The following is a 25064-nucleotide window of genomic DNA, read 5'->3' as shown; positions in this document are numbered from 1 at the left end:
CACAGGACACACAGTAAATACCAAGGTGATGAAAGAATATGATAGGAAAGAATAGGATCAACCACCCACTTTGCGAAGTGGGAAGGAACTTTACTAAATAGGTCTACACCTCCCCCCCACCCTAAAATAACAAACAAGTCTGTAGCAAAGTCCAGTAACAAAAACAGGAAGAGACTACGAAACACGGAAGGACCCACAAATATGAAGACAGGTTATAGAGAAAATGACTAATGCTTTTTAACTGTGCTTGTCACACTTCAGGTACAAACCAAACAGCATTCTCTGTAACACACAGCACGGGCGGCTTCAGCTCCAGGAAAAGTACTGGTTTAAAATAGAAACACACAACCACGCTTGTTTTGTGAAAACATGCCACTGAGAGACTCTCTATATTGGTGATTTCCTCCCACACCTCCTGTCTGAAATGATCCTGTTCCACCCATGATGTTGTGAAGAGTGATACAGAGAGTACTTTGTTGACTTCCCAGTTGCATGTGAACCTTATTTAAAAGTGGTCTTCAAAGTAAGTAAGTTTATTTTAAAAAGAAGCATAACTGTAAGCAATGAACTGAAGGCAGACAGTGAATTTGGCCTTAAAGCAGATGCCCATTTAGCCTTGTTAAAAGAGCCAAGGATGAAAATGATTTACCACAGTAAAGTGGCACAATCATTTTTCAGTGTTCATGCTGTTTCATGTCTCATTTTACTGCAGCTTTCTGGGCCTTTATGATAATATACCACTATAAACTTTTACGAGAAATCTGATTAAAATGTTATTACATTAAACTCAAGTTAAGAGGCACATCAGCCTGTATTCACTAAACATTTACCACTACTTTAAGCTGGCAGCTGTTTATCAGCTCGTACTTTTCACTTGAGCGACATTTTATCAGTACGGTCTGTAATGAAAAGAAAGACTTCATTTGTTTTGGGACAAGTTTAACTATATCTGCTTACATAGTTCGGTGACTTTGTATAAGACACATTTCTGATTGGATGGAGATAATTATAGCTAATACACAGGAAAAGTGTATTAAAAGGAAAGAAGCTATGTATGGTTACAGAATATCCTCAGATATACTGGTCTTTATATGTGGAACAGGTGAGTCACATTTTTATGTGAATAAAAACTGGATTATTATAAATCTATACAGATATGTAGCAAAAGTGGAAACAGTGTGAACTGTAACAGGCAGAGGCCTACTGTAACCTGAAAAGTAAAAAAAATACAGTTAACATAACTTTAAAGCAGGTGTCTTCTTGGCAGGTGTGTGAGAGTGTCTCACACTATGTGGTATGATAATGAGACACACATTTTTTTAGTTCAGAAAATGCTTCCAGTAAAAGGTATTGAACAAATTTCCAGTTTCAGACTCTGCAATATATGAAAACAGGATATAAGCTCACTCTTTTGTGGTTCAAAATAAGTGATTTTGTTTTACAAACCACAGAAAAGGAAACCTAAATAATTATTTTATTGCCTGGTTTCTGGTTTCTTTTATAGAATACTTTTAGCTTCAGTTCCAAAATAGGAGAAAACAAATGCTTATATGCTGTGGTAATTTCCCTTAGATTAAAAGGCTTTGTCATTCTGACAGTTATGGCACAGAAAGTAGGAAAGGTAGATTTACTGGGATGCCTAACTCTGGTGAAGGTATATTGCAACAACAACAACAAAATCACTGGAAGAAAAACAAGATCAAGGTCCATTAAAAATTCACTACATAATAGCTGCAGTTAAAACTGTTAATGATTAGTTTAGCACATGGTAGCAATTAAAATGTTGGGTTTTATCATTTCAGAACAGCATTACAGTCATCTTTTTTCTCATGGTGATTATTATCTTTTCAGTGACACCATCATGAACCACTGAAATTATAGTGTTGGATTCCTCTACCCATGTCATATGTTATTCAGACCTGCTAACACAGCTGGCGGTTTGTGTACAATACAAATAGAAAACCATAAGCACAAATGCAAAAAAAAAAAATCAGTCGTCCCATTATTGCGCCATGTAATTGTATGGTACCAAATTGCAACACATTTCAGAATTTCACCACGCCATTTATTAAGGGATTTTAATTGACTGCTACAGAGTGGCTTTGTAATGTCCACAATGTACTATATGTACCCCTTTCTTTTCTGTCCTTAGTCTATTTCCATTCAGTTCTCCAACATATTCCATGCGCCTGTTGAATGTAAAAGAGTGATTCTTTTAAAAGGGGCTAATTTATAATTCCTCCTTTACCATTTTTAAAGTTCAATTGCCAAAACCAGTATAAGTGGGGTATAAAATATACTATAAATTTTATTATTTGGTTCCTGGCAGAAAATCAGGATGCTTTTCTCATTCTTGGACCTGCCTGAAATCACCTTGCTGAAATGAAGAGGCAAAAACATTATATTAAGCACAGAAATAATGAAGCAGCAGACTGCTTTTACTAAGGGGAGAGCATCAATCATATAATTTGGATGTAGAACTTTGAAACTTTTTTTCAGAGGAATGAAAATCATTGTACGGCAGACAATTTATTGTCTGAGAGAGTACATTTCCAGTTCAATTGTTCAGAGAGGGATGCTACAGTCTTAGAAGACAACATTTCCACTTCTTAATTTCTAAACATGTCTTGAATGATTTTCAGGACGTGTTCGCCTTGTTAATGAAGAAATTAGCACAATAAATACTAAATCTCAGTCCAGATTTTTCTAACTATCACTTTTTACATAAATATATTTAGTATATTTTGAGGCAGACAAATAAAATATAGTATTACTGATAGAGTGAGTTGATAACTTGATATTTGCATGGTTTGTGAAACTGATTGTCGTTGATTTTTACACTAAGAATTATACTTTCACTGAGGCAACTGTTTTGGCTTAATAACAATAAACATAAAACTCACAATACTGATTAGCTGTTCTTTATTCCTACTAAAGTCTAGACCATGTAAACAGCTGATCAATGTTACTGATTTAAGATGACCCAATTCAAAGTTGGCTAAATAGTCATTTTAACACATATAGCGTCACAGTAATATAATGCAACTAAAAATAAAAAAAAACAATACTTACATTTATGTTCATCAGTATTATTATTATTTCTGAGAGGGATAATTATCCAACATCTTTAAATTTAGCAAAGTGTCAGGCTTACTTTAAGAGCCAGCATTCTATTTCTGGACAATTTTAAAATGGCTTCTTGTCTCAAGGTGTTCGCTAAAGAGTCTTATAGTGACCCCACCCTATACAGTAGGTCAAACTGTTCTTTTCTAAGAGTGCACAAGAATCATACATAATGAGATATACACAGCAGCCAACAAACTCAGACTCAACCAGGAGAACTAAAAAATACAAAAGACCAGCTTTCATTTGAATCTAAGATTGCTGAAAACCATTTAAGTCATGAAAATGATGTAACTCTTCAAGGGTTGTTTGTAAAACAGAGGGTTGTCTTGAAGCTGTCTAATGTTCTGGTAAGACACCACATTCAAGCTGCAAAGAGACTATGTGTCCTATGGAGGAGATGAGGAAAAAGACAGTTTGAGCTTAGATAGATGGTACCTGACTATCAAAAATAGTTAAAAAGGAATTGGGCATTTATTGACTGAAAAGAATTTGACAATATTTTGTAATTATTTTATTTTGGCACAATAACCAAGCTCAATAATGTGAGCCTTGGCCAACCTTAATTTCTTTTGCCAAGCCAAGGTAAAAACTGTTAACAAGCTGTTACACATTTTCAAGTGTAGATTCGTAATTAAACACAAAACCTATCCTGTCAGACGATGTTACATCATCCCAGAACATGACTCATACTTTAACTATTCATATTTGTGTTTATCATAAACTTCCATAGCTTCTCTGGCAGGTGATCTGGCGCTGCATGGGCACCTGGATTAAAGGTCTTATTGTGAGAAGGATATAAAACAGAGGTTGGCTTAGAACACAGCTAATGTTTTTAAAAGTAGGGTTCTCATCATCTCCTGATTTAGAAGTTAATCTGTTTGCAGATATCCAAGCATGATTATCTCACTGTCTGATTTAATTTCTTTAACCTAAAGTAAAAAAAACAGTAATGAGCACTTTGATTCTCTAACACTTAACATGGAATGATGCAGTTGTGAAATAAACCAGATTAACTACTGTATTCTATTTTTGTTAATCTGTTTGGTTTTCCACCAAACATTTTAGACTCTTTGAAACAGAAACAGCTTATTTGCAATGTTAATCATTAATAATGGAATAAGTCCATCAACTGTATTCTAAAGGGAAGGCTGAAAAACTGTTTACAGCCTCATTTAAATTGTTGATAAATGTATTGAGAAAAGCCCCTAAGCGTAGGTATCTTTGATATTCTGATGGGCACTGCAAATACCAGTGCAAGACAAGGACATGTAACTTGAAAAACTCCTTTAGTGACACTTTGAAATCTGTATTTTTTCAGAGTGAAATTAAAACAGATCATCAAAAACGTATGTCGTAGGTTTTGTTACATATATTAACACACACATGTATAAAAAATGTTTTACTAAATTCCACAATTCCCTTCCAAGGCAAATAACTAAAATGCACTGGACTTTTTCACTCAAGAGCAAGTAGTCTCACTGAAAGCAATATGTTCCAGAAACAAGTATGTAAATGCTGCATGAACAAAATAAACTACTACTAATACAAATTAAAACATAGGCCACAGAAAAGAGTACAACAAAAGCAAATGTCACAGATACCAAGATTAACTAAAATAGACACAGGGGAAAGAAAACAGAACACGCATGACATAGAAAATAATTAAGTAAGTGGCTGCTACCTCTCCCGAGTCTCCTACTTCATGACGAACCAAAACTCAAGACAAAGCAGCCTTCACTGTCCATGTTTGCCACTAAAGTACATTGCTGGAATTTGTTAATTAACTATTAAAGGAATGCCTGACGATGATGTTTTTTTAATTTAAAGTTTCTAATTGGGGCATTGAACACACTGTCTACCACTACTAGATTAGCTTTATCCCTTAATTTGAAAACTATTTAACGTTAATCATGTATTTGGGGCAAAAGTAAAACAAAGAAACATCAAACATAACACGCGTTGACATGAAAGTGGTTAAGATGTAAGACTCAACATTGTCCACTTCTTGTATGTTTATAATTAAAAAAAAAGACAAAATAGCAACACCAAATATATTCAGGATCACATGGTCAGTCTGAGCTAGTTTGGACACTGGCACATTGTAAATCGTGTTGAATATGCCTTGTGTACCTCCAACTTCTATTTTTTCTGGCAACGATTACTTTAACACATCACTTCGACGGAAACAAAAACAGCTGGATGCATTCTGAAATTCTGCAGGATTTAACTGTGTGTACATGTAAGAAACCCAAACCATTTTAATAATAAAAAAACTGCAAGAATGGGATTTTAATGTTGGGCTAGGATGCATTTTTGTTTAACAAAGAACATCCATATCTGAGTTTTGTTTCATAGCTTTTCACAGCAAAAAGAGAAAATAAATAGAATGTTACAGCTGCATGTGAGAATGCAAGTTTGAACGATATAGAATAATAGTTCTTATCACACATATTGATTCTGGTTTCTTGGTAAAGTTTTTATTAGCCTTGAAAAAAAAAAGAACACTATATTTTTCGTTTCTTTTACGACAAAATGATAAATCTTCGCTCCCCGCCCCTTCCATCGTTACGAAGGCGCGCAGATTTACATACCAAATGACATAATGGTAGGTCTTTTCCTTTTTTTCAAATTTAACCAAGGTTTACCCGATGATTTTTTTCCTTGAGCCGCCGCCATGTTGGTATGAGGCAGGATGACAGCAGGACGGAGCAGAAGAGGGACACTGATCTGAATTATGAAATAAAAGATACGCAAACACTCTTTTTATAGGGGTATGGAAAAAGGGCTTGAGAACTATCAGTACATGCAACACATTTGAGTGTTTGCTTTCTTTTTGTAAAAAAAAACTTTAAGGATTTAAAAGGACTGTAATTTCCTGGATGTTCAGAAATTCGTTTTCCTATGGCGTAAGAATCCTGTTTTTTTAAATTAAAATATATTTTTGGGGGGTGGGTGGGGGGACCTGCCAGTAAATGTATAAGGATACAATTTTCCATTTTTGGTGGGATTTTAATTTAAAAAAGGAGAACAAATGTATTTTGCAAGGAAACCTTTCTAGCAGTCGTATACTCTACCTCTTCTAGGTGCTGAAGGAGTATCCACCAGAATTATCATTTGGATTTTCTCTTTTTTTTTGTCCGGGATAAGTTATAACTCCGATTGTCAAGTAATTATACAACTGCACTGAAAAATAAAAAAGTGACATTTTCTCCTCGAAGGTCAACCACAAAAAGCATAAACAGTCCAAGATGTCAAGCAATATTCCAACTGATATGGTGAGAAATTAGTCAGTTTGTTTTCATATATTTGCATGACTGTGCTATCTTCTCCGTCGTGTATATATATTAAATATGTACTTTATATGTTGTATTGTACATTAGTTCATTTTCTGTGGTTTGTAATGAGATGTATACCAGTGTCTACTTCGTATCCATTATAAGAAAATATATCGCTTCATTTAAATTAATTGTATGTAAATGACTCTGGCTGTAGAAATGAAATTCTGAGTTTTAACAGTGGATCCAGGACATATCCTAAATATGAATGAACCTGGTTCAATGCAATTATTAATGTGAATTACTGTTTCGACTGTTTGACATTGCCTAATACAGCAATATAGCAGTCCGCTTCTCTGTTTGCTAAATATTTGTTTTCTGACGAGATGAACTCAAGCTAGGTGTGAAATTTATAATTATGGAGGAAATCATTACGGAACGTGTTCTGCATGTTGAGCGACTGTACAGTTCACGTTTGTTTCGAATGAATTGCACTTGTTTTGGAAATATTGCGCCTGCTACAAAGTGAATCTGATAATTTTCCTTCATTTGCGATCAGATTTAGGCTGAGCACTAAATTGAAATGAAGAGTATTGTTGACGCTATAGCTGCCAAATGTCATAGTGGACTTTTGATTTACATTTATAGTTATTCCTCCTGTTATGTAATTCCGAATCACGCCGCTGCTTAGATTTACCAGGCTCTGCTTTGCAGAAGACCTGTGTTCTAAGCATTAAAACCATTCCAACTATAAAGAAACCGTATTTTCATTATTAAAGTTTATATAGTGAAGGTGAGGAATTAAAGTTCCTATTCGGTCGTAAAAGCGACTTTTCGTTTCTGTATTTTTTCACGAAGTCTTGCAGTTTGATCAGCGCCAAAAAAAAAAACATGTTCAAATCGGGTCTTAAAGGCATGAGTATTGGGTTACATTGCTGATGTGCCTACCTGTATTTCACTTGTTGAGATAATATAACTTAGAAAACGTTAGTTGCTTTTAGATGATTAAAATTGATGAAAGGCTGTACACGAAGCGGCTGCTCATCTGTCTTGCGTATATCTATGTGCCCCTTGCTAAGTACTGGAAAGCAGGGTGAATTGAAATTGACAAAACATTGTAAAGAATGGCAGACATTTTAAAAGTGCTGAAACTAATCCACCACAAAGACTGCAGTGTTGACTCAGGGGATGTTTAATGCTTACGCTTATACCCTATAGTATAGTTTGGCTAAATTTCTGAGGTTGCTTTGCATGTAGTCGCTTCATCATTGTAAATGCCTAGATGCGTACTGCGACCATGAAGCAGGATGCCCACAAGCAGTACCCATGGTGTCTCAGGATCAGGAACAACAAGAGATACTGACAGTGAAATGTTGTACCTTGTATGGCTTTTTCTATAATGTAGAGTGAAAGCATAAATACTAGAAACATTTAGGTGCCTGGAGACTGAACTCACTGTTCTTACCAGTGTACCATGAAACTTAAACAAACGATGGCAAAGCATGTTTAAAACCTGGAAATAAGAGCCGCTTCTTTGCACAAAGGGTTGTAGGAGCATGGAAAGAGCCCCCGCAGCCATGTTACTGAAGCTGATACTTTACTCTTTAAAAGAAGCAGCTGGTTGTGACTAACAGCTAAATGAGACAGATACATTGAAAGGCTGCTTTTCCCTTTTTATTTGAGATACGTGTGATGGATTGGCAAGTTTTCATTGCCTGTGTACCAGACTACAGGCGCCGCAACATTGTAAGGTGGTAGTGTTGTGTGTCTTCTGTTGTCGCTTGCTTATTTAAACTGGACTTGTGTTATTTATAGACATTTTCTTGTAAGTAACAAGAGTGAGATTTGTTGTTTTATACAAAAAAGTATACAATAAGTATAAAGCAGTAATTGGTGCAAAGAAAAATCTAAAAGATGTTTACTGCATTTTTGATCAATTAGGCCTTTTTAACAGTTTTAGATGGTTAAAAAATACTTATTGCACAGTGTCACCGAGTGACCAGCTGACAAGCTCTATCTGGTGGTTAGTACTGTAAGTAATGTGCATTTGAAGAACAATATCTATTTTATTCTATGCTGAATTACTAGAGAGAATTATCCGCGCTTTGCATTCAAACTACACAACTTAAATGTCTTGCGTATTACAATAAAAGTCATTGTGGAATCTAGCTACAGGTCTGGCTTCAAATTGAAATCCTAAAGACAAGAAAAAAGACAAAGTTTCCTATTTTAAGTTTCCCTGCCTTTCTGCCTCATTTCTCATGTGTTACTTGGCTCTTACGCAGTAATGTCTAATATGCCTCAAAAGAAAGGTGTACACCAGAAGCCTGTATCACCCCTGTAAGTGCTAGACTCTGGGGTGGAGGAGGTTAATGTCCTACTCTATAGCTAATTAAAATATCACCACTGTCTTTAATAAGGTTTTAAAATATAACCTTTAAACCCAGTGATTACAGTGAGGTGAATGGACAGAACTAGGTATTTGTGATTTTTGAACAGGGCAGCATGGTGGCACAGTGGTTAGCATTGCTGCCTCCAGTTTCCTCCCACAGTGCAAAGACACATCAGTAGGTTAATAAGCTTCTGAAAAAATTGACCCTTGGGTCTGTGTGCCCTGTGATAGACTGGAGTCCCATCCAGGGTGTATCCTGCATTAAGCCTGTTGCCTGATGGGATAGACTCCAGCTCCCCCACAATCCTGTACTAGATAAAGCGGTTAGGAAATTGAAGGATGGATGAAGGAACACTTTTGAAGTAGCCCTGGATTGTCCTTTGATTTCCAAGTTTCTAAAAACAACTAAAAGGCTCTTAAAATAAATCGACCTTTATCCAAAAGTCTGTAGCAAATTGCATAATTTCAGATTAAGTGTTAAAATCAGCACATCTATTAAAGTAAGTCTTTTTTTTAAATTAAAGCTGCTTATTTAACTAGCAGTTAAGTCACTTGTTTAAGACTAGATTTCAGATGTCCTTAATTTGTGCTTTTGTGTCTTCCAGTCATTTGAGACGGCTGAAAAAGCACTAAAGAGGTGGGAAGCAGGAATGAGATAGTCAGCACGTCAGTGTGTGGTCCCTAACAGCTGTGAAGTGCTAGGCTGGGGGGAGGGCTTGTATACAGTATTAGCCTGACAGAAATGCTGTGCAATGTGTGTGCAGGTTTTATAAATAGTATACGTCTTTTTTTTTCCTTTGCAATCTTTTTTTTTTTAAATGCAAGCTGTAAAACACAGGAAGGGCTATGGCAAGAGAAGTTGAACATGTATGATTTGTAAGTAAAAACTAATCCAGTCCCCTTACTTGTTATAAAGTGACCAGTCTTGAAGACATAATCCACATTCTTGTATCTAAGCTTGTGAATAAGACAATTATCTATTTGTTTGTTGTGTGTGCTCTTGCTTTATTAGCATTTGGGTTGTGGGCTGTGTGTAGGTGTACTTATAATATTACCATCAAATTGTCTAAATAAGAATATTGGGGAATTAGTATCTGCTCTGGGACTCAGGCAGAAGCTTTTATGCTTGACTGCATTTATTCTGCTTGGTGAGCTGTTCGTGCTTAATATTAGTATAATTTAGCAAATTAAAGTTAGTTGAACACCAACAAACAAGAAGCAATAATTTCAGTTGTATATATCAGTGCATGCTTATGACAAATCTGTGTTTGATTTACTTTTAGCTAGGCCAGAGAGTGTGCAAACCCAATTTACTTCTTAATTCAGCTGGTGAGTTCTTACTTTTCCATCTGATCTGCTTTGGGACTGCTGACACATATTGACTACAGGGTTCAGTGCAGTGGATGAAGAACCTAACTCCTATCCAAGTGGGAGAAGTTTGTCCCTTTCCTACAGTATCTATGTGAACGACACTTTGGGAGTGTTTGGTCATATGAGTCCATACTTAATCCCAACATGACACGTAGTAGAAAGATTCATGAAATGTCAGAAGACATGGCACTCCTATTCTTCTGTTAATCATAACAATGCATTACTTACAGGTAGTTCCCCCTTCTCTTCTTCACTGTGGAGGTGCCTTTCACATTCCAGCAGATTTTTTTTTTTAATTGAGGATTCATTTTCATGTCTTCACTTGCTCCAGGACCTGGAATCTTAAAATTTTACCCGTCTCCTTTTTCGTGTTTTTACTAATGTGTCCATTGTACAGTGCATGCTGATCACATCCCCTGGGGGACGAGAGCGTGTACACTTCCAATACGTAATTTAAGAGGCAATTCAGAGGGATTGGTATCCTCCAGTTGTTCATACTTGGAAAATGGGTTGGATTTTTTTTTTTGGACAATAAAAAGTGATCAAATCCATCCATCCATCTTTTAACCACTTCACCCAGTTCACAGTCATTGAGGAGCTGAAGCCTATCTTGGCAAGCAAAAAGTACAAGACAGGATCACAGGTCAGAAACACAGTCACCCCCTCACCCGAGCCTATTAATCTACCAGTATGTCTTGCATCTATGGGAGGAAACCAGCAGCAAAGGAAACCAGGCAAACGCAGGGAGAACATACAAACTCCACACAGATAGCACCCCAGATCTGGAATTGAATGCAGGGCACCTGTACTGCAGGGCAGCAGTGATAACCACCATGCTACCGTGCTGATCTTGATATAAAATCAACTTTTAAAAATTCTAATCATACAATGATATACTTCAATTTTCTTTACAGAGTTTACAAGTGTGTATCCCTTGTGTATGTTCTGATTTGTGGGGTGCTATAGCCACCTTCTTGCACGTTTTGGGAGTGTTCAGATGTGGTTAAGTTTTGGAAAAGGCTTTTCTCCTCTTTCTCCACTATTCTAAACCGATACTCCTTGGCTTCCCCTAGTACCCCTGTTAAATGAAAACTGTGGTGTCAGAATCTCACAGCTCTAGAATTAGATACTGTATATGTGCCTAGTCTCAGTGTAGCTTAAAAATGACACTAGTGCTGTGCTAGGAGCTTCTGTATTCCCTCTCCTGGTCCCAATCTCCATATAAATAAGGTCAAGACAGAAACTGTCCTGTCTTGACCTCATTAATATGGAGATCGGGTCTGTGGTGCCAGTGGATCCATGTAGTTGTATTGTGGATGAGGTCAGATTCTCATTGCACTGTACTTTTTCTGTCTGAACTCATGCAATTGGTTTAGAGGCTTTTGGGTAGAGTGTCTTTGTCAAAATCTCAGGGGGGAGTACAGCTAATGACTTTTGAGGTTGAGTTGGGAGGTACGGTAGATATTGTTTGATTCTTGATTTGTTAAGCATTTGAAATTTTTTAAATGACTAAAATTTGGTTCACTGCAACAAAAGCGGTGTGATCTGTGCGATTAGTTAGTGGTAACCTTTTTTGAAAGGTTGGTTTGGAGCTGTAGGCTTTCATCGAAAGAGAGTGTTTTTAAATTACGTGCACGCTCATATTGACAAAATATATGCATGTTCCATTCTGTGCAATTCTGCATATTTACATCATTATATAGTCTACACAATCTGAAGGAAGCACTATGGTTAGGTTGTTTCCCCTTTGAAAGTAAAATAAATAATGAATATGAGCTAAAGTGTCTATTATGTTTAATTTGATTTATGTATACGTGATGAGCAAGAGTGTCATGAATATTCCAAATGCCATTTGTCAAATATTATTTTGGCACCTGAAACCCGACCAATAAGAATGTTTCTGTTAACAGTTCCAGTCAAGGTCATGTAGGGGTTAAGTGTTGGTACAACAGATGCATTATTGCAGTAGTATTGTTCTGCTTTTTGTAAAGGTCATCTCTGGGGAAATCATGCCTACATGGTTCTAGACCTTAACTAGTAATCGCCAGTTTTGTTTAGAGCACAAGAAAGTAGATTTGTTATAGACTTACTCTGGCCTTATTCAACTCCAGACAGTAGGTGATGTGAATAATTCATGCTTTATCAAACTGTCATGATATTTCCATTACAAATAGTGCCAAGCAATGTTCTTTAATTGCTGGTAAATGCAAAAGGGGCAACATGTCTGTATTCTTCTCAAACCTGGTTGCAAACTGGTGTTTTATTTCTTCTTACAGTATTTCTTACAGCTTTCCACAGCAGTCTGCACAGTGCATGTTTTTCTTGAATGTTTGGTGGTTGGGAGCCGTTAAAGCATATTGCTATAGTCTTGCTTTCTGTTTCTGTTTTTTTAAAACCTTTTTTTATCAAAGAGAAACAAGTTTTTTATGATAAGAATGTTACATTGTTTTACCCTCACAGCATCACATGAGCACAAATATGCAAGAATTACATAATTTATCTTTTGTTTTGTTTGTTTCAGATTTTGTCTCTTTCTTTACGGGGAAATTAAGTTTTCTAGCAGCTGTTTCCAGATAAGTAGTATCCACTTCAGACGGGTGAACAGAAAACTGACTGACATTGCATGCAACCCATCTTAAAAATAAGTGGTGAAAATAATTATCTAGAACACTATTTTTTATATGCATCTTTTTGGGAGTCTGGAGTTCCTCGTTACAAAATGCATTTTAAAAAACCACAGCAGAAATGAACTACAAAAGTGGCACTTCTGCTGTTTTAGAAATTGGTCCACAAAGAGTTAATGGTTTGAAAGAGGAAGCAGGGCAGACTTTCAGCCTATAAAGAAGCCTTTCAGCTGAATGGGACAATTTACAAGTTTCTGAAGTCTCTGTGTTTTGTAGAGCTACATGCATTCCAGTCTTACACTTGTGTACACTTACACTTGTGAAAAAAGGAAAGTTTGACACTGTACAATAATTGTAATTATACCACTTTGTTTTATCATTATTATTATTTTAAATTTAGGCTTCAGGCTAAGTTCAAGGGCAGTTCTTTACATATAGTGTCACAAGAGCGTACCTTATTTGAGGCCTTTAGTCTGCCTCTAAATCAAATGACAGAAACTGCATAGCACAGATTAAGTGAACTTCCTTTTTGACATCTAAGCCTGCCTCGAACAAAGAATGATATTCAGTTGACATAGCCTATAGCAAGGCTATATATATTTTTCTAATTACGGGAGAATTGGAAATTGCTAGCAGCCTGACTTGCAGGAATTATCTTCTGAAAGAAGCTTGATGGCTTAAACTAAATTAAAGTCACATGTTGGTACATTTTATAAAAGGGAACACTGAGATAAAAAAAAATGAAATTAGGGTTGCAGAATTCAATGTACCAAAGGTTGGTTGTGATGAGTTTTCAGATTTCTGTGCTGGGCCAAATATAACCAGATTTTCGTTGCTATCCTTGCTTAGGAAGATTTAAATGATGTCTGGTGAAGGCTGTAATGTGATGCAGTTGCAAAACAGCACATGACTGCTTTTTCTCCTAACGTCCTAGAAATATCAACCAATATTGGGATATTAGCCCTTTTATTTATTTTAAGTTTAGAATTGCTGATTACTTTCTCATTATATACCCACACATTTAGAATCAGCAGCTGCTTTCACGTCTCATTTCGCATCAACAACTCCTGTCCTCACATGGACAGACTGAGGATGGCTCCGCAGAACTGAACCCCACCAGCACACAGGGCTGGTCATCTTTTGTCAAGCCTTAAGATCCACAACAAAACGCAGGAGGTGCAGATCTGAGTCTGCAGGAAGTCGCATGAGTCGCTGTTTCATTGGGGACCAGGAGAGGCCTGGCTGACTAATCCCAGTCCGACGACTGTGAGCCAAATGTGCACCACCACTGGGGGTAGAAGCTTTTTTAGGACACAAATATAATTAGTGTTCATCTTATCTTCAGTGCAACTGTATCCTGTTTTTTGGTGTATAGGTTTTATTTTGTTGCCTTATGTGCCATTGTTAGTGAAAGTTGGTATTTTGTTCTGTGCAGGCAACACCGTGGACTAAAATGCACACCTAGGACTAAATTGGCTTTCAAGCCGGGCTTCTAAATGACTGTATTGTGAATCTTTTCTTTATTGCTTCCCAAATGTTCTTGTGGTGGATGGTCTAAGTACATCTGAGTAAGCATTAATTTATGAAACCTAGAATGTATAGATGTGTTGGCAAGTTAATAGGCCTGGGCAGCCTAGCTACCCTAATTTTTTTTTTTACATTTTGTTGGTAATTGCACTAAATCCCATTTGAGAAATACCAGTTGGCATCTTTATGTATTTCACTAGCCATTTTGTTCTCTTAAGATTTATTTGAATCAGTGCTGTATAGTACATTAAGCATACAGTACATCTGGGTTCGGAATCCAGTGAACATAAATTTCTACGTAAATGTTGACATTAACAGGTACCCTTTCCTGGCATAAAGGCAATTGCTTGAATATCTAGGTGAAAAGGATGTTAAAACTATTTTTCAAGTATTTTTTTTTAAACCTGACAATTTTGCAAACAATTTTTTAAACTAAGTAATGGTGTGTAGTTTTACAGACATCTGTTTCTTCTTGACAGCTTGACATTCCAGGTTTACAGCTAGTTAGGTTATGAAGGCAGCCATGTTAGTTTTGTGGTGACAAATTCTAGTTTCAGAACATGCCAGGCACATGGAGAAACAGCCTGTTTGTTGGCCTCTGAAACATTTTTAAGGTTTATTGTAACTGTGCTTATTAATTTTTAGCTGTAAAAGGAACTGAGTTCATAGAGTAATAGAGTTCATAGAGTGTTGACATGCATAAATTAAATGATTGGAGGCAGTAATAATAAAGAAAAAGGAAAAAAAGAGCTCCTTCATAGTTCTGTCTTTGTGTTCTGGCTGCTCTGCCTGTTTTTGTTATGCCAAATGTAGTTCCATGAACATTAACCTGAAACTGCTGTTATTGCACCTCAGGGAGTCTGAAGAAAGCAAAGCAGACTTAGTAACCAATAGAGGCTTACTTTAAATTAAGCTCTTGTATGATTTGCTGAATGGGTGAAGTCAGTTTCTCCTGTTGTAATTACCCAGCTTTTACTGCCATAGTTTTTACAAATGCTGGAGTAGTTTTGGGTGTTGTTTTAGAATTTATAAGTCTGTGTACATTATTTAAGACTTTATTCTATTCTCTGTGTTTGAATAAACTGTGTATTTAAGATTAAAGAGGTATTTTAATGAGATGTCCATATTTTTGGATTAACTTTAGATATTAAACAAAAATACTAACAAAGATTAATGACAACTCGAATGAGTTAAAGTGAGTTCTATGGTTCACAGTGACATAGTATTGACTGTCATGTTTGTAGTGTGTCCACTTTAGGATGCCATACCTAAATTAAATTCTACTTCAGACAGAAAGGAGAAAACAGAATATGAAGCAGAATGACTCTTGATCTCACCCATTCTTGTGATTAAAAAAACAGCTTCAGCTCTTCAGCTGATGTAGTAAGGATTGTGTGAATGCTGATACATATTTTGTTATAATTTTGTTATATTTAGATGTATGCCAGTGTGGTCTTCAGTACCATTTCAGTTAAGAAATGACAGAGACTTCTTTTTATTATTTTTTAATTATTAGATAGATACTTTATTGATCCCGTGAAGGAAATTGCAGTGTAACAGCAGCTTAGCACAGTCAACACAGCACAGTATAATGAAATAATACAATAATACAACAACACAATACATACAATACAGTCAGTACAGTCAGTGAGAGGTGGACTAAAAAAAATGTTGCGCACAGTACAGAATATACAAAAAAAACAGAACAGTACACAAAAGGTGTATTATAAATATAAAAACATATTGAACAAGTCCCTAGCATATATTGCACAAAAAACAGTTGTAAACAGGAAAAAACAGATGTAAGCAGAGAGTTTAATGTTTAGTCCAAAAACAGGTCAATGTCAATGTTGCCCCTGCCCAAACACATAGTAGATGAGTTGTACAGTCTTATGGCAGAAGGCAAGAATGACCTGTCATTACATGACATGTCATTGTTGTTAATTCAGTTTTTGTAAAGTTATTTGGACTGATGGAGTACTCTCTTGTTTCTCCCATTTACCTATTGAAAAAAACATAGTCCTGAAGCATTGACAGTTATAGTTCATGACATTATTGTATTACTAATTAGCTGCTATCATAAATTGCTATGTGTATAAAATTGATTACCAGTTTGTAGGTACAGTATGACAGGTTGAATTTATGTATTAATCAGCTGAACCTTTTTTCTTCCAAACTCCCAATTGTTTCCTTCTTTTAAACAGAAATAAAATGTCTTGCCTTTCTTAAGAAATGAAGATATGACTCAGATGTTATCTTTTCTTCATTGCCATTTTGTAGTCTAGTGAAGATGAATTGACAACAGATTTGGGGTTAAGAGAATGGAAATTGTTTCAAATTAGCAGCAGTGATCTGTCATGGTATAGAAATCTTTAAAGGCCACATAGGTATTGCATTAAAGTACACCAAATCCTACAGTACTTTGCTGTTTAGACTGTTTCATACATTGTATACTTTGTTTTTCATGTGTGGACAGGAGCACATAACAAAAAAGTTTAATCATTTCAAACTCCGAACATGCGTATTGAAGTACTTCAAAAGGCACTGTTAGTAATAGCATAGGGCGTAGTCTAGCGATATTTCTGAGGTGGAAAAAGGATGTTTTGACAATATGCTGCACATATTGAAGGCAACCTCCAATTTTTTATAGATTATAAAAGTAAAACAGTTCTCATTAATCCTGTTATTAATATCAGTTGTAGAACAGAGCTTGGCTGGAACAAAACCTAGCAGGTACGTAGGCCTCCATGACCAGGCTTGGGAACGGAACCCCTCTTATTACTACAAGAACATCAAAACCAGCTGTTTTATGAAACCTCTCAATATTTAAGTAAATATGTGAAGTCTCTTGTTCACATTCTTACTCTACCACACTGAAAATGTATTGGTGAGGTTATGACTCATGTATTAAATTAATCCATCATCCTTCAATTTTCTAATCACTTCATCTGATTCAGAGTCCCAGCAGGGACGGGCAGCGGGCATAAGGCAGGGTACACACTGAACAGGATGCCAGTCCATCGCAGAGCAGACACAGACATGCACACTCTCACACCAGGGCCATTTTAACCAGATGCCAGTTCACCTACCAGCATGTTCTTGTTTGACTGTGTGAGGAAACCCATGTGAACACGGAGAGGACATACAAACTCCACTCAGATAAAGCCCCAGGTCCAGAATCAAACACAGAGCCCTGCCCTGTATCATTGTAACCATACTGCCCTGTATCATTAATGATCTAAATATAATACAAACCTCTATCCTACAGTCCATCTGCAGGTGTCTATATACCCAGTAAACAAGAACAAATGTTGGAATCTGACTTCAGCAACTGCTTGCCTTCAGTACTCCAGCGGTATGCCTAAGAACTGAATTTTATTTGTGTTCTAGATAAGGAAACAGTAAAAATTCTACTAAAATTTGCAGTCTATGCACAAGTCTAAGAGCAAGCTCTTACAGTATTAAACAGCTGTTGTAGGATATCCAGTTCAGTTAAAATTTAATAAGCTTATGTTGTTCTTAATTAAGTGGATGGTTTGCATTACAAATAATATATATTATTTAGCATGCACAACTATAATATTTGCTTCCCTCTAGCCTCCATGAGATGTTTTTCCCTGCGGTGTAGCATAGTTCTTTAAGGCTGTACCAAGCCACATCTTTATACATACTACAAATTGCATGCATACATTATTTCCTTGGCCTAATGATTGCTAGGCCTGACTGACACATGGCTTTGATGGGCATTGTGTTAAGGTCTGAGTAAATTATACCTACTAAAGGAGTTTCTTGTAGTATAACTGGAGTAGAATTCATTTTATTTGAAGGTAACTAGCAATTTTGCACTTTGTCAATTTGCAAAAATAAACTGGGTTAGACAAAACGACTACTAGCGACTACTACTATTACTGCTACTACTACTAGCAAATAATGCAATAGTGGGGGTGTCAAACGGGTCTCTGAAAAAGACAAAAAAAAATATTGTCAAGGCTTTCATTTAGACACGTGTATGCTCCCAACCCTCGTAACATATGATGAACCTAAAAACTCATCGAGCAGAAGGCAGCAGATGAAAGAAATGGTCTTGAGCGTTTCTGCTGCCATCTGTTAATTCTGGGACAGAGTCCATTAGAGTTTGTCGGAGCTCGGCTTTTCCCCCCACAGATGTCTATCTTTCACCAACAGAACGCACGTGGGCAGTGACTTGAGGGCAAGTGGTTTCATCTGTTCTGGGGGGAAAAGGGGCATTTGCATCTTTCTTGATATCTGCAGCGGTGTTTTATTTTGAATTCTTTCTATACTCTAGGAAGAGGTAATGGACTCAGGTGGACTCCTGAATAATATGAGCAGGGCATTTATGTGGGGACCCATTTTTTATCTCCCTTCATGCTATACTAATGTCCTTTCTAATGGGGGTGTAAACCTGCTTGCCACGAGCCTATCGGAATCATCTAGAAGATTTAATTTTCCAGTGCAATGTGTGAGGCAAAGTGGGGTTTTCTGCTGACCTATTATTAGTCAGGGGTGGAATCCCATTCCCCCTGATGCATGACCCCACTGGCCCTCCATTTATCTGCAGCGACAGCCCCCACCCACTCTCTTTTCTTATCTGACTCTCAGATGAGACAGCACAGACCTCTCTGGGGCTTGAATTTGTTTTTGTCCATTAACCGTTTGTGCCATGGGTTAATCCCATTTGAGGGTCATTAATTTAACAATGAAAATGTAGCTCTTTCCTGAATTGCATCTACAGAAGAGTAGATTATTAGAGCTATAGAACATGGCACTTTCATGCTATAATAATGTAGAAGAATAATCTAGAATCTAGTAGAAGGTACGATAAGATATTGTCGTCTTCTGTTAATAGAATGGTCCAAAGAATGGTCCAAACTGTCCTCTGTTAATTATACACTTTTATTTGTTTCAGAGAAAATTTTCCCATCCATAAAAAGGGGTTTTAAAGCTGTAATGATGAGGTGCTCTGCATTGATCGAGGGAACAAAAATGCAAAGCTGCAGACTTCATGGAGGCCTTCCCTTTAAAAAGCAAACTTTCCATGGGAAAGGAAAGTGCTGTAACAGCAAAAGCTGTTTCTTAATTTAGGTTAAATATAGTGTGGTGGCAAGCTGACTGCATTAGAATTTTCTACCGTTTCCTGGGATGTAACACCATTGTTGATACTAGATCCTATTTAAGCTAAAAATACATAACCTATTATAGAAACGACAGTCAGAACAAAAATACAGCATTTACTGGAAAGGTGAATGATTTATAATGTGCACAGAGTCCATTGAGAAAAAAAAATGCAGTTTGGGTTAAAAAGAAATGTTTTTTTGTTTTACTGCTCTGAAAATCATGGTCCTGTTTTCTCACAGACCAGACACAAAAGTAGCTGTAAAAAGAAATTCCCTTCTCTCCCCTCCAGCATGTTAGTATTCCTGCTTCGCAAAGGATAGTCTGTCTCTTAATGCCTGTCCCGTCCTCAGGCTCCTTTAACTGCCTGTAAAATGCTATGCTTCAGCGCACAAGTGCTTGTTTCTTTCATGGTAGAAGCTTAATTTCAGCCTCTTCATCTGGGCCTTCAAATGGAAAGGGCAAATATATAGACCCATTCTCTTGGAAGTTAAGTAAATTATGCAATTTAAGTAATTACAGTAGATTACTTTAAGACGAGTTTACATCATTATTATGTAAGATAGCCTTTGTGCACCCTTGCTGGTGGAACTTTCCATGCTGTCAGATTCTGCAAAATGTTCAGAAAGCAGTGCAGAACTATTTCTAACCTCTGGAGGGCTATGAAATAATGGACTCATTTTCTGAATAAGGTACTGTAATTCCTTCATTGGAGAAAATTTCAGAGATTAAGAATATTAGACTGCAATAAATGAGGGCCTGGGAGTTACAAAAATATCACATTTGTAAAAAGAGCACAGTTCCAATTCTCATCTTGCTTCTAACTGGTGTGCCCTAGAGATCCCAATGTCTTGCTGTAACACTGCTGATAGTGTCTGTGATTCTCGGAGCTCATGGTTTCTGTAGTCTTAATGGATGTCATCCAGGTGGACATTACACAGAAGTCACAGAAAGAGAAACTGAAATATGTGCTAGATAGTTTCCAGTTCAATGATAAATACTCAGTCTTTTTACAGGAGACAAAGCCATTTTAAAAAGTACAGATTTTGACATGACTTCTTTGCAAAGTCATTCGTATCCTAATGTAGTAGTTTTTCTAGTATCAAGCAGACATTTTCAGCTGAACGTACTGTATGACTCTCTGTTAGTATGGCATTTTTTAGTATTGTTCAAACAGTAAATAAGGAGTCTGGCACATAAGAATATGAAAAATGTTACTAGTGTGAAGATGTCATTCAACCTTGTCTTTGTTTGGTATAATTTAGTCAGATCTTCTCACAGTGCCTATCAATACCATGTGGCAGCCAGTCCTAGCAATCATTAGGCCAAGGAGACAATGTATGCATTGAGCTGCAGATTTCATCTGATTGTTACTTGAAAGTAGTTGGGGTATGAACATCAACAACATGGCTATGTAATTTTTTCTACACTCCCATAAGTCTTTATGTAAAGAGGAGCCTCGTGTCCTCAGTTTTAGATGCAGTTTCCCTTAGTTTGCAGTTGTGTCCTCTTGTTTCTATTTCAGTGTTGATTCTGAAGAAGTACAGTACATTGAGTTGACTTTCAGTGTCAGTGCTCATGAGGATTTTAAAGACTTGAATCATATTCCTTTGTAGTCTTCTCTGTTCGAGAGTTCTTTCACCCTGTCTGAACAGTACAGTATGTTTTTTAATTGTATGACCTCACCAATCCAAATTCAGTGCAGCTAGTTGTTATGGCAATGAAGTCTTGAACTTCTCTTTATAGAACATTTCTTTAAAAAAATGTGTTGTACTTGCATATTGTTAATATTCACTCCAAAGCGCTAAGGTTTTTTTACAACGGTGACCACAATTGTACACAATATTCTAAATAAGATTTTAGCGCATTCTGGAGTTTTAACATATCTTGTTTTAAAGTCTACACTTACAACTTCATATCTTCACATAGTCTGCCTGTATGGTGTTTGAAAATGAAGTCATCATAAATCCCTGTTCTATGTCCTGCTTCTATCGAGTTTGCTAATTCTCCTATTTTTATAAAATCTGAGAACCTGATGGGACATCTGTCTATACCAGAATCTAATTACATTATATTTATATTGTCATAGATGGTCCTTCATTGCAATATCTGTTTGAATTACAGTATGTCTCGAGTGTTAAAAAAAGCGTTTGGCTTCTGACTGATGTGAAGAGAAAGACTTCCCATAGAATACAGGCCGAATCCTGTAGCCTTGAAGTTTAGAGTCTGGAGTTTCCAGTGACAGTGTGGAAAGGTCCTGACTTGTTTACATTTTGGGTTTTGGGAAGCCATCATGTTCCTTCACAAGGTTTCCTGTGACTGGTTGGCAGCGGTTAGTGTTTAGTGTGTAAACGTTTCGTACCGTTGGCTCTTAAAAACAGCTGTAGTGTCTGTTAGATCGTGGAGGACACAGTCCTTCTTGGTAGACCTTTCTTTATTTAGCAGAAATGTAATGATATTGATAAGTAGTTCAGGTGGGTAGCTGCGTCAGCATGCGTAGGCTGCAAAGGAACAAGTAATAGGTTTATTCCACGCTGAAAAGAGAAGAAAGAAAACACAACATTTCAACTGTGGAGCCTTCTTCAGGTGTGAGCATAATATTGATGATATGATATTGATAATCTGGAGTAATAACTGAAGTTCTATGACCAATTGAAAGGGTACAAAAATAATTCTCTCAAAAGCAGTCCGAATATGATAAATGTTCCAAAGCTCTGGTGGTGTCTGAGTCAAAAAGGGTGGTGTGGGGGAGATTTTCTCCTGTTACTGTACTCCAGATCGGCCTGTACGTTCCCTATGTGGTGTAGTTATAAATTTCGTTTTTAAGAAGCCAAATTGTTTAATGTCGAATCAAAAGTTTTGTTTCTGCAACAAGCACTTGCCTCTCCCTTTTTTCTTTGTCTGTGGAAATAATCTGAATTAGACTCTCAATGTATTTTGTTTTACTTCTGTTTTTTACTTCTAAATGAATCTTGAGAATGTAGCAGCAACCAGGTAGACCTTCTGTAGAATTCATGGAAAATAAGTACCAACACTGTTGCGTTTCTGGGTAATTGTTACTAAGCTCACATACTAATGCAGCTCCCTGCTTTAACCTTCTATAAAATAGGCAGTATAGTGTGACAAAATATCAATAGAAAACCGATTCTGAATTTAAAATCTTGTAAAGTATTGTTGGCCAATTTTTACATCACAAGGCTCTTTTAGTACAGAACATTGCGTCTTTAAGAAGAATTAGGTTGGAGTTAAACGTGATCTTTAAATGTTCTTTCACTTTAGTGGCACCCATAGTAAATTCTGTTATGTCCCACAGGGAGTTTAGTGTCAGCCCATGTTACATCAGTTACAACAGCCTCAGTACCTGGAAGCCTTGGCATGCATTTGCGTTTATCCAGTAGGAGCAAAACCATCCAAAATGAGTGGCAAGGTACACTTAATTTACTGTAAACACTTCATAAATACAACCATGTTGTGGTAGCCAATTATCCTGATTGCATGTACAGTATTTTAAGAAAGTGAGGTATGGCTTTAAAAAAATATATTTCACATACGGTAGCTTTTCGTTTTGCAATCTCTATTACCTTTCGAAAATGAAGTGACAAAATAACAACAAAGTTTAAGATAGTATAATTGACATTCAGAGACATTCTCTGCAAGCATTTTTCATCTTGTTAGTTAATAAGAATTTTGAAAAAACTGTTGCCAACACCAACACTTTTAACTTTAAAGTTGTCTTGATTTCATTGTGCTTTTGAAACTACAAGGTATTTATCTTGCAAAAATAACATTACTTCACATTTTCTGTTTGTGCTTCCATCTTATTTATTATTATTTCTTAGAACATGCTATGAGAAAAAAAATCACAAACACCTTTTGAAATTATTGTAGCCCATGTGGACGCAGAATGAATCATACATTTCTAAAAAAGAGATCACTGAAACACAGTAATCAAAGATATATTTCACTTGTTATATGTGGAACATCGCAGCTGCAACACACACTTAACCCATTGTTAGGGGTTACTGACTCAACCTTTGTCTTGGTCAGTACTGAAAGTTTTAATAGAATAAAAAACCTCTGCTTGAATTCCCTGAGGCCCTTGACACATGAACACAGGAAGCTTTCATGCCCAGAATCCTGTATGTGGTGCATCTGCATTATTGTAGTGTCCGGTGAGCTACAAAAGGACAGCCTGAGGAAATAGGATATCCTTTCCCATATACTGGAAGTTGAGTCCACAAAAGCAAAGACATTTAACCATAAGTTGACTAAATAGATTATAAATCAAGTGCTATAATCATATCATTCTATCATTCACTTCATTGATTTACTGCATAGCACTGTGACTTTATCTGTGGAAAGGAGCCTGGGATACCTGAAATGCTCACAAACACAAAGCCAGCTTTGGATGGGATAGGTCACCATAAGTAAGCCGCAGAGGGAATCTCCTTTGTTTAAAGTTCTTGCTTTTGGGCTCCTAAGTGGCTTAGTCAGTAAAGACTCGTGCTTTGAGTGCAGACTAAGCTCTCCCATCCTCACATCGATAACCAGCTGTGAGGATGATTTGCACAGTTGGTAAAGTGCTACTGGAAGGGGTCTTGGATCAGTTGGGCACCACTAACCTCTGCCAGGCGCTGAAGAGCTTACAGTGTTTCAGATGCTGATGGCTTCACAGGTGTACACATCTCCCATGCACGTGCCAGAGTTGCAGTGTTGCTGGAGGGCTAAGTCTTAAATGGCAATTCAGATTGTAAAAAATAGTAAAAAAACTGCAAATCCCACATTTACTTACTCCTGTAGATGCATGCGTCTGTCCCACAATAATAAAAAATAATCCGTTCTCAATTTTAATGCTAAAGCATGATGTCTGCAGTATTTGGCCTTTTCTCTTCTTGTACTGTGAGTGAATTGTTTAAATCTGGCTTTTATTGTTTTTATTATTGTCCATTTTGGCTGCTCTCTTGATTGACTGACTGATCTGTGGATGAAGAGGCCATGGCTTTGTGTTTGACATTCGTGGCTGAGGGAGGTGAAAATGCAGTTGCTGAATATTTAAAACGGAGTGCCTCATGAACAAAATTAAGAGTTATAGCACCACGACTAATTGTCAGTTTCTGTGTTTGCCTTTTATCCTAACTGTATTATTAGGTTTGGTTGCAGCTGCAAGGCGTGTTTGACTGTTATTCTTGCATGGTGTGCCATGTGATGGAATAGCAGTGCACTCCATTTGATTTGAGACCTTTTAGACTGCTTAGCCTGTATTTGCTTTCCTTTCCTTTATTGAGTAACTGGCTCGCAGTAACTTCAATGTGAATTCAGCCTTTCCCTGACCTCTGCCTGTTCCCATTTCTTGTTTAGTGTTGCCTGTTTTTAAATGTGTGTGATCTACAAATCTAATTTTGTAACTGTGGTTTTTCTTGCTGCCTTAGCACAGACTTTGTATCTTCATGCTAACATTATGCTGGTATTATAGTGGATGAACTGATGCATCTTAACATGAAATATGACATGCACTTTTCTTCACACACGGGCACTTGCTTTTCATCTTGGTTAGTTTCAGTAATTTGTAAATTGCTCTTTGAGTATAGACAATAGCAAGAATGTCAGACTTTTCCT

The 25064-nt window shown here is 36.7% G+C and overlaps 1 protein-coding gene across 2 annotated transcripts in view; it reads left to right on the top strand.

Annotated features, from left to right (window-relative positions):
- The first annotated feature begins 1018 nt into the window (after positions 1 to 1018).
- Positions 1019 to 25064, top strand: part of ubl3a (ubiquitin-like 3a) — a 37877-nt gene continuing 13831 nt past the window's right edge. Inside the window, exon 1 of one of the 2 annotated variants that reach the window (XM_088920575.1) lies at positions 1019 to 1102. In XM_088920575.1, coding sequence (XP_088776701.1) covers positions 1055 to 1102 — 48 coding nt within the window. In that variant the 5' untranslated portion in view covers positions 1019 to 1054. Of the gene's footprint in view, positions 1103 to 5780; positions 6402 to 25064 lie in introns of those variants that run through there. The other variant, XM_088920576.1, reaches the window with a different exon arrangement.

Source organism: Atractosteus spatula, chromosome 7 (assembly GCF_055471065.1).
Source record: "Atractosteus spatula isolate fAtrSpa1 chromosome 7, fAtrSpa1.hap1, whole genome shotgun sequence".
Taxonomy (NCBI): domain Eukaryota; kingdom Metazoa; phylum Chordata; class Actinopteri; order Semionotiformes; family Lepisosteidae; genus Atractosteus; species Atractosteus spatula.
This window is presented reverse-complemented; position numbering and strand designations above follow the sequence as displayed.